This window comes from Oncorhynchus mykiss, chromosome 10 (genome assembly GCF_013265735.2).
Source record: "Oncorhynchus mykiss isolate Arlee chromosome 10, USDA_OmykA_1.1, whole genome shotgun sequence".
NCBI classification, from domain to species: Eukaryota; Metazoa; Chordata; class Actinopteri; order Salmoniformes; family Salmonidae; genus Oncorhynchus; species Oncorhynchus mykiss.
Window position 1 is genome coordinate 26,362,347 of NC_048574.1, and position 14,060 is coordinate 26,376,406.

At 41.1% G+C, this 14,060-nt stretch overlaps 2 protein-coding genes across 9 annotated transcripts in view; one reads left to right on the forward strand and one right to left on the reverse strand.

Moving 5' to 3' along the window:
• Positions 1–3,569: 3,569 nt before the first annotated feature.
• On the reverse strand, positions 3,570–6,533 carry pigp (phosphatidylinositol glycan anchor biosynthesis, class P). Of its 2 annotated transcripts, none has more exons than XM_021617191.2 (5): positions 6,465–6,533; positions 5,239–5,326; positions 4,871–4,943; positions 4,545–4,663; positions 3,570–4,022 (listed from the first exon to the last, which is right to left on the reverse strand). In XM_021617191.2, the coding sequence occupies exons 2-5, from the start codon at positions 5,318–5,320 to the stop codon at positions 3,910–3,912; spliced, it is 387 nt and encodes a 128-aa protein (XP_021472866.1). In that variant the 5' UTR covers positions 5,321–5,326; positions 6,465–6,533; the 3' UTR covers positions 3,570–3,909.
• LOC110533558 (dual specificity tyrosine-phosphorylation-regulated kinase 1A) overlaps positions 5,799–14,060 on the forward strand; it is a 55,292-nt gene continuing 47,030 nt past the window's right edge. Inside the window, exons 1-6 of one of the 7 annotated variants that reach the window (XM_036989964.1) lie at positions 5,799–6,038; positions 6,971–7,024; positions 7,117–7,172; positions 7,856–7,988; positions 11,633–11,727; positions 12,019–12,176. In XM_036989964.1, the coding sequence (XP_036845859.1) occupies positions 7,857–7,988; positions 11,633–11,727; positions 12,019–12,176 (385 nt within the window). In that variant the 5' untranslated portion in view covers positions 5,799–6,038; positions 6,971–7,024; positions 7,117–7,172; position 7,856. Of the gene's footprint in view, positions 6,039–6,653; positions 6,806–6,970; positions 7,989–8,322; positions 9,538–10,312; positions 10,334–10,981; positions 11,148–11,632; positions 11,728–11,847; positions 11,907–12,018; positions 12,177–14,060 lie in introns of those variants that run through there. The other 6 variants (XM_036989966.1, XM_036989965.1, XM_036989968.1 and 3 more) reach the window with 6 other exon arrangements.

Below are 14,060 nucleotides of genomic sequence, written 5' to 3' on the forward strand. Positions count from 1 at the left end.
AATTTCAATGGCAGAGAAAGAGTATATCAATTAATTTACAGTGACTAAGGTTGTGATGATCTTATATGGGATCTTCTAAACATTATGGTCCAGCACTGAATATTTCCCTGGAACTCAGAGTGATCAGAAAACAGTTGGAAAACCATTGGAAATAAGTTGGATTAGTCACTCCCTAATCACTCCTAATGATACTGGATCCAGTGATCAAAGCCTGGGCTAAAGGTGAGATTGGGGCAAGTTTAGCTCTCAACTGACTGGACAGCATGGCCTTTCGCCTGGCCCCAACCCCCCCCCAAAACAACCACACACTCACAAGGGGGAATGGCAGTGGTCTCTCCATCATCAGGTCCAGCTTGGTTTCCAAGCAAGGCTGAAGGATCTGGTGGCCCTCCAGAGGTTAAACGCTGGCCAGCCATCTGATCCCAACCTCTTGTTTGTTTATGATAGTTTATCTGGGCGGCCTGGCTGAGGTGGCCGGCTGACCTGTCTGGTGGGCTGGCTGGGACAGGCTAGGGCCGAGAGGAGAGGATAGGGGGTTGTCAGGCCCCAGTGGGTGGCTTGGTCACTGAGGTGGGCAGCAGACTGATTGAGGAGTCTCAGCGAAATCCTGAAGATGAGGAGATAGTGAGGTGACCATTTCACTTGCAGTCTGATGAGTTCAGAAGGTCATAAACCTACTCTCCTCACCAACTGAATGGAGCACATCATAGAAGCACAAGCATAATACTTGATTTAGATCATCCAAAGGTTAATGCATTCTAAAATGGGGAAGTCAATGATCTCATATTTATGACTTATCAATAGTCATTGGATTAACATAAGACCAACTCGTCTCGTTCCACACAGCACCCCTAATTCTATACATTCCATTACACAAACTTTTCCATCTGCATTTTCATTAGTTAGTCGAGTGGTCGGTGATGATGGATTATCAAAAGATGTTGAAGAGCAGATGATGTGCAAGCTGCTGTGGTCAGGTCACCTGGTTGCCCAGGGTTCATCTGCAAGTCAAATATTTGTCCTGTCACATGGAGGTGATGGAAAAGGTGCATCTAAAAACCTTAACCTGAGGAGTGATGCCAGTTATGGCGACAAAACTGCCCTCTGTTTGTCCCAAGCCTTCACTAAGACAACAGGCTCAATACAGTGGATGGTGGACCATTAAAAATCGAATCAACTTTTGTCACATGCGCCGAATACAACAGGTGTAGTAGACCTTACCGTGAAATGGTTACTTACAAGCCCTTAACCAACAATGTAGTTCAAGAAATAGAGTTAAGAAAATAATTACTAAATAAACTTGAGTAAAAAATAAAAAGTAACACAATAAAATAACAAGGCTATAAACAGGGGGTACCGGTACCGAGTCAATATGCGGGGGTACAGGTTAGTTGAGGTCATTTGTACATGTAGGTAGGGGTAAAGTGACTATGCATAGTGTAAAACTAAAGGCTGGGGGTGGGGGGGGGTGTCAATGTAAATTATCAATGGCCACCCGGACTAATTTTTCAGCAGTCTTATGGCTTGTGGGTAGAACCTGTTATGGAGCCTTTTAGACCTAAACTTGGCGCTCCAGTACCACTTGCTGTGTGGTAGCAGAGAGAACAGTCTATGACTTGGGTGACTAGTTTTTAAAAATACATTGGGCCTTCCTCTGACACCACCTAGTATATACAGTGGGGCAAAAAAGTATTTAGTCAGCCACCAATTGTGCAAGTTCTCCCACTTAAAAAGATGAGAGGCCTGTAATTTTCATCATTGGTACACTTCAACTATGACAGACAAAATGAGAAAAAAAATCCAGAAAATCACATTGTAGGATTTTTAATGAATTTATTTGCAAATTATGGTGGAAAATAATTATTCGGCACCTACAAACAAGCAAGATTTCTGGCTCTCACAGACCTGTAACTTCTTCTTTAAGAGGCTCCTCTGTCCTCCACTCGTTACCTGTATTAATGGCACCTGTTTGAACTTGTTATCAGTATAAAAGACACCTGTCCACAACCTCAAACAGTCACACTCCAAACTCCACCATGGCCAAGACCAAAGAGCTGTCAAAATACACCAGAAACAAAATTGTAGACAATTAGGTAAGCAGCTTGGCTTGAAGAAATCAACTGTGGGAGCAATTATTCTCCCTCGATCTGGGGCTCCACGCAAGATCTCACCCGTGGGGTCAAAATGATCACAAGAACGGTGAGCAAAAATCCCAGAACCACACGGGGGGGGGGGGGGGGGGGGACCTAGTGAATGACCTGCAAAGAGCTGGGACCAAAGTAACAAAGCCTACCATCAGTAACACACTACGCCACCAGGGACTCAAATCCTGCAGTGCCAGACGTGTCCCCCTGCTTAAGCCAGTACATGTCCAGGCCCGTCTGAAGTTTGCTAGAGCGCATTTGGATGATCCAGAAGAAGATTGGGAGATTTTCATCTGACCATATGACACCAAAATATAACTTTTTGGTAAAAACTCAACTCGTCGTGTTTGGAGGACAAAGAATGCTGAGTTGCATCCAAAGAACACCATGCCTACTGTGAAGCATGGGGGTGGAAACATCATGCTTTGGGGCTGTTTTTCTGCAAAGGGACCAGGACAACTGATCCGTGTAAAGGAAAGAATGAATGGGGCCATGTATCGTGAGATTGAGTGAAAACCTCCTTCCATCAGCTAGGGCATTGAAGACGAAACGTGGCTGGGTCTTTCAGCATGACAATGATCCCAAACACACCACCCGGGCAACGAAGGAGTGGCTTCGTAAGAAGCATTTCAAGGTCCTGGAGTGGCCTAGCCTGTCTCCAGATCTCAACCCCCTTAGAAAATCTTTGGAGGGAGTTGAATGTCCGTGTTGCCCAGCAACAGCCCCAAAACATCACTGCTCTAGAGGAGATCTGCATGGAGGAATGGGCCAAAATACCAGCAACAGTGTGTGAAAACCTTGTGAAGACTTACAGAAAACGTTTGACCTCGGTCATTGCCAACAAAGGGTATATAACAAAAGTATTGAGATAAACTTTTGTGATTGACCAAATACTTTATTATATATATATTTTTTCTCTAATTTTGTCTGTCATAGTTGAAGTGTACTTATGATGAAAATTACAGGCCTCTGTCATCTTTTTAAGTGGGAGAACTTGCACAATTGGTGGCTGACTAAATACTTTTTTGCCCCACTGTAGGTCCTGGATTACAGGAAGCTTGGCCCCAGTGATGTACTGGACCGTGTGCCTTACGGTCAGATGCCGAGCAGTTGCCATACCAGACCGTTATGCAACCAGTTAGGATGCTCTTGATGGTGCAGCTGTAGAACTTTTTGGAGGATCTGGGGACCCATGCCACTCTACCTCAGGCGAGCAATACCTTATATCATGCAGGTATGTTTTAAGATTAATACCATTGATCAACAGCATATCCACAGCCTGGAGTCCTATATAAGTTAAACCAAAAAGCACAAATACAATAATTAAGATCAGTTCACATGGTTTTAAAACGAGAAGATAATATGTTCATTAACATGAAAATGTGTGTGAAGTTTGTGATAAATGTTACAAAATTGCATCCAAGATTTTCTACGGAATGCTCTTCTTGAGGAGCTTCTGAGATTTATTTTTCAGACGACTTGTGAATCCAGGCCCAAATCATTTATACCACAAAATGAAAATTCCAATAAAAAAAAGGAAATAATTTGAAAGACATTTACAATAGGGGGAAAAAAAAAACTGTAGCTCTTGACAAATATTAAATAAAGATCATATGAGAAAACACTTTTCCATCAAGCAATTATCTCTGCAGTGCATATAAAACACTGCATCAATCATCTATTTTTTAATTTTCTTAGTCAGCATCCTCACTGAGGTAATGCCATACTTGCTGGTAGCGTATTCACTTTGCGATGAATCTGGTTATCATTGAGGTGATAAATAAAAAATTCTGTTCACTTCACTGATGGAAACATCCTTTAATCTGGGTATGGCCCTCTTCTGGCAATCATCTATCCGCTGACCTCTGGCATAGACATCTGTTCAAGACAATAAGGTAGGCTATAGGTTACAGTGAAGGTTACTAGACTAAGAGAGGCAGATATTAGAAACCTAATAGAAAACAAATCCATGGTACAAAATCCTTTAGTGCTAAACACTTCTAGGTAGTAAATTCTGTCATCTGTTAGTCTAATTGTCTTGTGATATACAATTTTGGAGTTCAGTTTCCTTTCTCGGCTATGACTCACTACAAAATGTTTTTATTTTCATGTCAAATGGGACTTCTTAGTTTAAAACCAGGACAAAGATATGAATTCAGAACAATAGAATGATTGTAGAACTTTCCAGACATCTGGAGGAACCAGATGAACCTGATCACTGAATGAAGTTACCATGGAAATCAAGGGAAAACATTTCCGGCACTCAAAAACGTCTGGTATACTGAAATCTTACAATGCAGATTATCACAAATTATACTTTCAGATCAGACATACAGTAATTCCAACTGACTGTATAGACATTGTGTCCATACAGTCAGTCTCCAGCTGCCTGATGCTTACCTGTTATGTTGTCCACTGAGCTGAGTGGAGCAGTGTTAATCATGTTCACCCCAAACAACATGACTATACAGACTACTACTGCAGCCAGCAGATAGATTGGCACAGCAACAGCCCAATACCTACAGAGACAGCAGACGGGATATAAAAAATAAACTCACTCAGGACCATCATGGGTAATATACAAAATACAGGTATCAAGGAAAAAGACTAGCAGATTGTCAATAAGTTCAGTAATGTAGCTCTACCTGATATAATGTATTATTTGTCTATATGGATTGTTAAGTAAATCATAAACATGTTCAGTGGTCTCATTTCGATTGACTTACTTTTGAGGCCAGTAAGTAAGCCCTATTGAATGAAGCCATTCATCTGGTACATAGGCCCACACCAAATACAAACCTGCAGAAGGAGCAGAAAAGGGTCAAAAACATAAAGTACATAAAACAAATCTGATTGACACTACATCTGAGAGCACATTTAGCATTTTCACATAGCCTACAGATAATATGGCATTGAATCCCCAACTTCAACAGTAATTGCCTTAAACAGACTAAACATAAAGGACATCAAATCAAATGTATTTATATAGCCCTTCGTACATCAGCTGATATCTCAAAGTGCTGTACAGAAACCCAGCCTAAAACCCCAAACAGCAAGCAATGCAGGTGTAGAAGCACATATGACTGGGACTTACAGAAGCCAAATTGTGAGCCAAGGAACAGAACAAAGCCGTAGATGGCTCTTTCTGGCAGGGGGGAGGGAGAATTTTCCACCATGACAATCTGAATCCACATAGAAAAGAGAGATGAGATAGAGTTAAATATAACACACCGGAATTTATTGGTTGGTTGTAAACAGGCTAGTGTATGATTACATATATTCACCACAACATCAGCACGCTTCGTTCGAAGATACAGAGACGATGCGCTTTTTCGTAGGGCTAGGAAGGGAATCTTCTAACCATCTTCATTATTTTGTTTCTCTACATTCCGGAAGTGGATGTTGGTAACTTTGTCATGTGACTTTGTCATGTGAACGTAAACTAGGAGGAACGGTTCCACTAGCTCCACCGTAAAAATGTATTAAAATAAAAATGTGGTTTTAATTTAAGGTCAACCTTATGCCTATCTGTGTGGTTAAGGTTAGGTTTAAAATAACATTTTAAGAAGACACATTGTAGAAATAGGCGGGATTTATGACTGCGCTTATTTATGTATGTGTGATGTGGTTAGGAAACTAGCAGAGTAGAAATGCAAGGAACGCCTCCTTATTAATGAACATGTTGCAAACCATAAAACAGATTTACAAATAATTTCAAGAAGTGAACAAAAAAAGCAAGTTGTGTGCACTGGCACTTATTTTTTTTGTAGCTAGTGTACTTAAATGGTCGTGGTGTCGAGATAAAGTAGCTGAATGTTGTCTCGCGGCAAAGCGAGGACAGAACGTTGCGTAGTTGCTAGTAAGCGAGCCAACAAAACTCACGTTTGTTTCAAGGTGAGGTTCGATGCTCCGGGCAATCAGATGCCCCCCTCCCCTGTAGTTAGACAATGGCTCACTAGTTGGATGGATGTATAACTTTCCTGTCTATCATCAAGCTAACGTTATAGTTTGTTAGCTACTGGTAGGAAGCACAATACCAGATAACGTTAGCTAACTAACCCAGTTTGTTGTAATGTTAGCACTTAGCTAGACAAGTTATTTAGAGGCGGAACTGTCACTTTTAGCTAAAGTAAGTTAGCTCGTTTTAGCAGTCAATTAACCTGTGGTACGTTCTTGGTAACGTTACATGTTCACTGAGTAATAGCTAGCTAACTTGGCTAGTTGGCATGTCGATATAACTAACTAGCGAACGTTAACTCATGCAATGTTAGTTAGCTACTGTGTATTGTCATGATGACATGATTCTTGTTTCAGATTTACCAAAATGTCAGACACTCAGTGTGTGGTGGTTGGGAATAGGTATTGGGGCTGGACAGGTGTGACCCAGACCCTCCACTGTTGGAGACTACAAACATATCCATTCAGAGTGGGGGTGGCGATTGAGGATCAAATGGGATTTGGGGGGCGGCTATGTTCATCTGTATAACTCAAATTCTGGTTTTGGTGCAGATGATAAATATGAGCGATGGAATAAAATCCCTGTCAGTTTGAAAAAGAAAGCGGCACAGTTGATGCATGTATCTGCCTTTTGGTATCACATTCTGCTTTGTCGAGAGAATCACAACTCCACATGCTGTGCAAGTGGGCTTCCTAGATTCAAAGTAAGAATTAGTTTGAGAGTAATTTAACTCCCTGCCACACATTCTTTATTCCTTAGTACAGTGTGTTAAGACTCAAGTTCTCATTTCACCTTTCCTTCTCTAGTGTCAGCAATGACTTGAGTGAAGAGACTGCACACTCATGCTGTCATTTGTTTTCTCTTCCAGTTATTAGAAGATCAGACAAGGCATATGATCTGGATAAGCAATAGGTTTAACTTGGTAAGTGGAATGCATGCCTTTGCCCCCCCCAAAAAAGCAAATATGATGCATAATTACTGCTTCCACTTGCTCATTTCTTACTCCATTTTTAGAGCAACATGGTTTCTTGCCCCTCTATTTTCTAAGAAGGAAGTATCCACGCAGCAAGGTAATTATTCATAAGAATACAATAATGTTCTCTTCATGCCTGGGAAATGGGGCACAATGCTCCTTAGTGTTTGTGGAAGCCAAAGGGTAGGGTGCCTATCTTCATTGGTTAAGAACTCCTCAGGAATCTATTTATACCCTGCTGACCTGGTAATACCCAGGAGAAAAGGAAACCAGAATGTCCTGTTTAGTGGTGGTAAATTTGAGTCGCTGCTTTCATTGGAGTCATTCGTCAACCTGATTTGTCACATGGAATATCTAGCAACTTGATGTGCATGAATTTCCCATTATCACCCATTGCCAATTGGTGTGTTGTCCCTAGCACTGGGCGATATGGCCAAAATATAATAATGCCATCATTCTGAAAAATATTGTGATATTTTACATTTCTTAATAGTAAAAGTTAAAGATATGCTTAGTATGTAGCACATGACCTTAACATGGCATCAAATTTAATAGTAAGTGGTTTTAATGGGCTTTCTTCGCACTGTCAGTTTGGTCAAAACAAAATCAAAGTATTCTTATTTAACACTATCAAAATACCTTTTATAGTGGGTATTGTAGAATTTCATACCGGTATGTGGATCCATACCTTAGAATACAATATATCGCCCAGCCCTAATTATCTTATGACGATGGTAAGGACTAAATCAGTGTTTTGTTGATTGATAACTTTCTGGTCAGCATGTGCTCGAGGTCCTGGATGATGCAATATGCTGGCTGGAGCAGACAGGAGAGCCCCGCATCAAGCAGCAGGTTCAGGAGCTGGGCCCCAGAGGGAACTGCTTTGCTGCTCTTCAACTCATCTTCGCTGGGTGTAAGAACCACTGAGTTAGACAGTGTCCTCCATTGCTGTTCATATGGTGATCTGATGATGTACTGTGACTGTTTGAGCCTCAGACCAATCAAATTGATTTATATAGCCCTTCTTACATCAGCTGATATCTCAAAGTGCTGTACAGAAACCCAGCCTAAAACCCCAAACAGCAAGCAATGCAGGTGTAGAAGCACGGTGGCTAGGAAAAACTCCCTAGAAAGGACAAAACCTAGGAAGAAACCTAGAGAGGAACCAGCTTATGAGGGGTGGCCAGTCCTCTTCTGGCTGTGCCTGGTGGAGATTATAACAGAACATGGCCAAGATGTTCAAATGTTCATAAATGACCAGCATGGTCAAATAATAATAATCACAGTAGTTGTCGAGGTTGCAACAAGTCAGCACCTCAGGACTAAATGTGTTTTTATAGCGGTCTTTAACACATTATTAACCCATTGATGCCCAGGCAGGGTTTAGTGGTAGTTAGCATAGAGGGTTGAAAGGTACAACATGGTAGGTAGGTTAGAGGCTGAAAGGTTACTTGGCAATAAAATGTCACATGGTTTATCCTACTCTGGAAACTTGGTTAGCAGTGAATGTGTTCCAATATGAACCTCATTAACCTCTCATCAGATGCTCAGTAGAGAAAAAATGTATGCGAGAGCTTGCACAGGGCCCCTGCCAGTGGTTTGAGGTAAGAAGCCTATATATTTGATATTGTCATCCTTGAAGGGCCCAATGCCCTCACCTAATTTTATCTAAAGATATAAAGATGGTCACAATTGTGGTAATCTGTTTTAGAAGATATGTCTTTTTGTAATGGACTAAGTTGATCTTTATGATTTACACCAGTAGATTAGCCCGTGAGGGGGGTCCAATCTGGCCCACGGGTGACTTTTAAACTTTTTTATAAATTTTTTTAGAGAAAAAAACTCTGTACTTTAAAATGACTAAAACCAAATCAAAACTATGTACATGATGTTGGATCTACAGTGCCTATAGAAAATCTATACATTTTGCTGCCTTAATTTAGTCCCCTTTTAGATTTAATTGTATGTTTTTCCTACAGATCTACATAACCTACTCCACATTTTCAAAGTGAAAGAAAGTTTTATAAAATGTTTTCCTAATTGTCTCGCTGAAAAATAAAACTATATCCCAGGGCTAGATTTTCAGAATACTGAGATGGGTTTTCCTGCATCATTTTACCTGGGCTTTGCTTCTTTCATATTTATTTTGATCCTGAAACTCCCCAGTCCCTGCCCATAACATGATGTTGCTGCCACAATACTTGAAAGTAGAGTTCCACTGTTGGATTGGATCCAACCCTGTAGTTTTTATTTTAGGCCAAAACGTATATTTATTTGCTGTTTTTTCTTGCAGTATTAAGAGCCTTGTTGCGAACAGAATGTTTTAGTGGATGTTTTTTTTTTAACACTGCTTCTTTTCACTTTGTCATCAAGGCCAGTAATATGGAGTGATGTTACGCACGCCTCTAAGAAGAGGGAACGCAACACCCTGCTACAACTAAACTCTCCGTGAAGTGAAAGAGGTATGGACCGTAGGCGTGAGTAAGGATGACAACAGGCAGAATGTGGTACCGTTTACAAGGACTTTATTCCTTTACACGGTAATATGGGGAAAAGGGGCTGGACGGAACCAAAGCAAAGAAAGTAAATCTCAAAGCCCACTCTCCTATCTTACCTGCCTACCCACTACTTACCTAATTTAGCACCACCTGGTGTCCTAACCAAAATACAGGGGGTGGTCCGCCCAGGTCTTACCTATTGTGCCTAGACAATGAATATACTACGGGTATATGTATGCCCGCGGGCCTCTTGCTTAAACACTCCCAAGGTGCCTTCCCCTTTCCCCCTGGGAACAAATGAAACAGAATAACAATTTCACTAAAAAACAAAGGACATCAAATAAGCTCTACCTGAGCAATAAACTCACAAAACATACCACTTCCCAGCAATGAACCCCCAGCAAATCAACCTCCAGCAAAAATAAACCTCTAGCAAAATCACTATCACTCTATCACAATCACTCTATCACAATCAATTGCTCTGCAATGACCTCCCTGCAATGACCTCCCTGCAATGACCTCCCTGCAATGACCTCCCAGCAAAATCAACCTCCCTCCTGAACAGAACACTGGCTTTTATATAGCTTCTGAAGGAATGGGTAATTGGAGACAGCTGTGTCTTAACGAGGGGGCAGGGTCAGCTCTCCAATTAGCCATGGAGTCGACCAATCAGCTGCTTGAGGGATTTCAGGAAGCTATTTCCTGAAATAAACACATGCAAATACACAAACTACAACACATAATCTGGGGAACGTAACAAGTGAGTACAGTGTTGTTGATCTGTTTGTATTTTCAAGTATTGTGGTGGCAGCATAATGTTATGGGTATGCTTGTCACCGGCAGGGACTGTGGTGATTGTTAGGATGAAAATAAATATGAAAAGAGCAAAGACCAGGTAAAAAGGAGGATGGAGACTTATCCAATTATGGTATTTCAGATATATAAAAAAAAAAAGAAAGTAAAGTGAAAGAAAGTAAAAAAAAAAAAATGTTTTTAAATGTGGGTGTTTAGGTCTATGGGAAAATAATTTAATGTAATCCCTTTTTAGATGTAATTTTAAGGCTGTAAAAAGTCAAGGGGTGTAGACTTTTTCTGTAGGCACTCATTCATAATTTATGTTTTCTTTTGACTGTGTCCAGCTTGCTAATAATTAGCTAAATGAAAGCTAGCCTCTTTGATGTTAAGTCCCCAATATAGTGAACTTTGAGCAGTTCTGGACTGGTTCAGACTGACATTTTGGTGTACAAAGCGCTCTGTGAATGTTATAGGGTCCAGTGCCTTATAGTGCCAGAAATCCCCATCTGTCCGCTCTTCGCTGCCACTCTGTTGGCGGAGCTGACCTTGAAGTGTCAGGTTTCCCACCCAACGTTTGCGTAGGGAGTGATGTCACATTTTCTGACCTATCCAGGCAAAGAATCGATTTGCTCTCCCTCTGAGCGGCGGAGCCCAGCCTGGGAGACGGCATATGAAAGGGGACAGTCTAGCAACTCCCAACAGTTGTGGTTTCATCGCTGTGACGTTCTCAGCTGGGGACAAAATGTATTTGTGCACTAAGCTGAAGTAACCAATCTGTAGTAAGTCGTTTATCATTTGGTTGTTGCTATATTTAGAAAGCATTTGTCATATTCCACTTTTGAATAGATTACATTTTTTTCAATATTTTCATAATATTTTTTCTATGTACTTGAGTTTGTCCTCAAGTGAGTAAACCTCAGCAATTGTGTAACTATTTTCACCAGAAAGGTGAGGTCCAGTCCTTTCCAGAACTATGCAGCATTACTAAGTATTGTTTATGGCCATCTCCATTTAGGGGGATATCTGTTTTGCGTGATCATTCAGTCATTCAAATTCCGAAATTGATGGGTGAGAAAATGTTAACAATTTTCAGTACGGCCCTCCCTCCAGACTGCGCTGAAGACCGACTGCGGCCCCCGGGGAAAAATTAGTTTGATGCCCCTGATTTACATAAACCCGCCTCTGGATTTACATTACATTTATGTGTTGACATATGTTTTCTATTTCAATTTATTTTAAGGTACTTTTCCCCTTATTTCCTCAGAAAAGTGAAGAGATGAAGGCTAAAGGAAGTGATCAGTTTCAGAAAAAGAAGTATGATGCAGCAGTCAAGTATTTCTCAAAAGCCATCAAATATCAGTAAGTGCTATTTTTTGTTTTAAAGGCCAAATGCAGTCACGTGATTGTCCTGTTTTGTATCTCTCTCTCTCTCTCTCTCTCTCTCTCTCTCTCTCTCTCTCTCTCTCTCTCTCTCTCTAGAAGTTTGATGTAGAGCTTGGATCAATCAGAACCTCCCCTAATTGCCGTCTACAGGATTGGTATTCTTAGTTGACTTTTTCCACATTTTGTTACATTACAGCCTTATTCTAAAATAGATTACATGTAATATATATATATATATATTCACCAAATTCTCCCGGCTGTACCCAGGGTCCCTTGCCATCCAAGATCTCCTCCCAAGTCCAGGAGTCGTAAACCCGCTGCTCCTGGGTACCACGCTGCTTGGTCCGGTTGTGGTGGGGGTTTCTGTAACTCTCGTCCTCTTCTTCTGACGAGGAGTCGCAAGGATCGGACCAAAGCGCAGCGTGGTAAGTGTTCATCTTGATTTTTAAATACGAATTGTGAACACTGAAACAAAAACAATAAAATGACAAACGAACAGTCCTGAACGGTGAAATAAAACACAGAACAGAAAATAAACACCCACGAAACACAAGTGGGAAAAGGCTACCTAAGTATGATTCTCAATCAGAGACAACTAACGACACCTGCCTCTGATTAAGAACCATACCAGGCCAAACGCAAACACAATATAGAAAACGGAACATAGACAACCCACCCAACTCACGCCCTGACCATACTAAAACAAAGACATAATAAAAGAAAATCGATCCTGCTCCAGAGTACAGGCCTCGGTGTAACGCTCATTCCTTCAACGATAAAACGCCAATCCGACCATTACCCCTGGTGAGACAAAACCATGACTCGTCAGTGAAGAGCACTTTTTGCCAGTCCTGTCTGGTCCAGTGGGTTTGTGCCCATAGGTGACGTTGTTGCCGGTGATGTCTTGTGAGGACCTTCCTTACAACAGGCCTACAAGCCCACAGTCCAGCCTTTCTCAGCCTATTGCGGACAGTTTGAGCACTGATGGAGGGATTGTGCATTCCTGGTGTAACTCGGGCAGTTGTTGTTGCCATCCTGTACCTGTCCCGCAGGTGTGCTGTTCGGATGTACCGATCCTGTGCAGGTGTTGTTACACATGGTCTGCCACTGCGAGGGCGGTCAGCTGTCCGTCCTGTCTCCCTGTAGCGCTGTCTTAGGCGTCTCACAGGGACCCTGGGCATCTTTCTTTTTGGTGTTTTTCAGAGTCAGTAGAAAGGCCTCTTTACTGTCAAAAGTTTTCATAACTGTGACCTTAATTGCCTACCGTCTGTCTGTAAGCTGTTGGTGTCTTAACGACCGTTCCACAGGTGCATGTTCATTAATTGTTTATGGTTCATTGAACAAGCATGGGAAACAGTGTTTAAACCCTTTACACTGAAGATCAGTGAAGTTATTAGAATTTTTAAGAATTATCTTTGAAAGACAGAAAGGGACGTGTCTTTTTTTGCTGAGTTTAGTTGCAAAGTAGCTAAAAAAGTAAGTAGTTGCTAAAGTTGTCCTTGAGATTCGAACACACAGCCTTTTGGTTGGTAGACCTTTTAGTTTTTTGCCTCAAGTAACATTTTATGTCTTGATGCACCCATTCCGTTAACGGGATCATTTTCGTCAACATCCGCTGAATTGCAGAGCGCCGAATTTAATTGCTAAAAATATTTAATTTTCATGAAATCAAAAGTGCAATATAGCAAAACACAGCTTAGCTTGTTTTGTCAGATTTCAAAAAAGCTTTTATGTAAGGACATCTCTCTCAGCAGACAAAACATTACAAACAGCTAGCAGCCAAGTAGATTGGTCACAAGTCAGAAAAGCAATAAAATGAATTACCTTTGATGATCTTTGGATGTTTTCACTCAAGAGACTCCCAGTTACACAATAAGTGTTCCTTTTGTTCCATAAAGATTATTTTTATATCCAAAATACCTCGAGCGGTCACTATCTATCTAGATAGATAGATAGTATCTGTAAAGTTCGTAGAAACATGTCAAATGTTTTTTTAATAATCAATCCTCAGGTTGTTTTTACAATATATAATCGATAATATTTCAACCGGACTGTAGCTTCTTCAATAGGAGAGAGAGAGAGAAAATGTCTGCTCCAAGCTGTTGCGCTTGCAAAATGCTGCTGGCACCCAGCCATCCAATGACGCGATGTGATCTTTCTCGCTCATTTTTCAAAATAAAAGCCTGAAACTATGTCTAAAGACTGTTCACAACATGTGTAAGCCATAGCAAAAGGAATATGGTTGATATCCCTTTAAATGGAGCAAAGGCAGGCAATGGAACAGAGAGCTTTCAGGAAAAACAGCACTT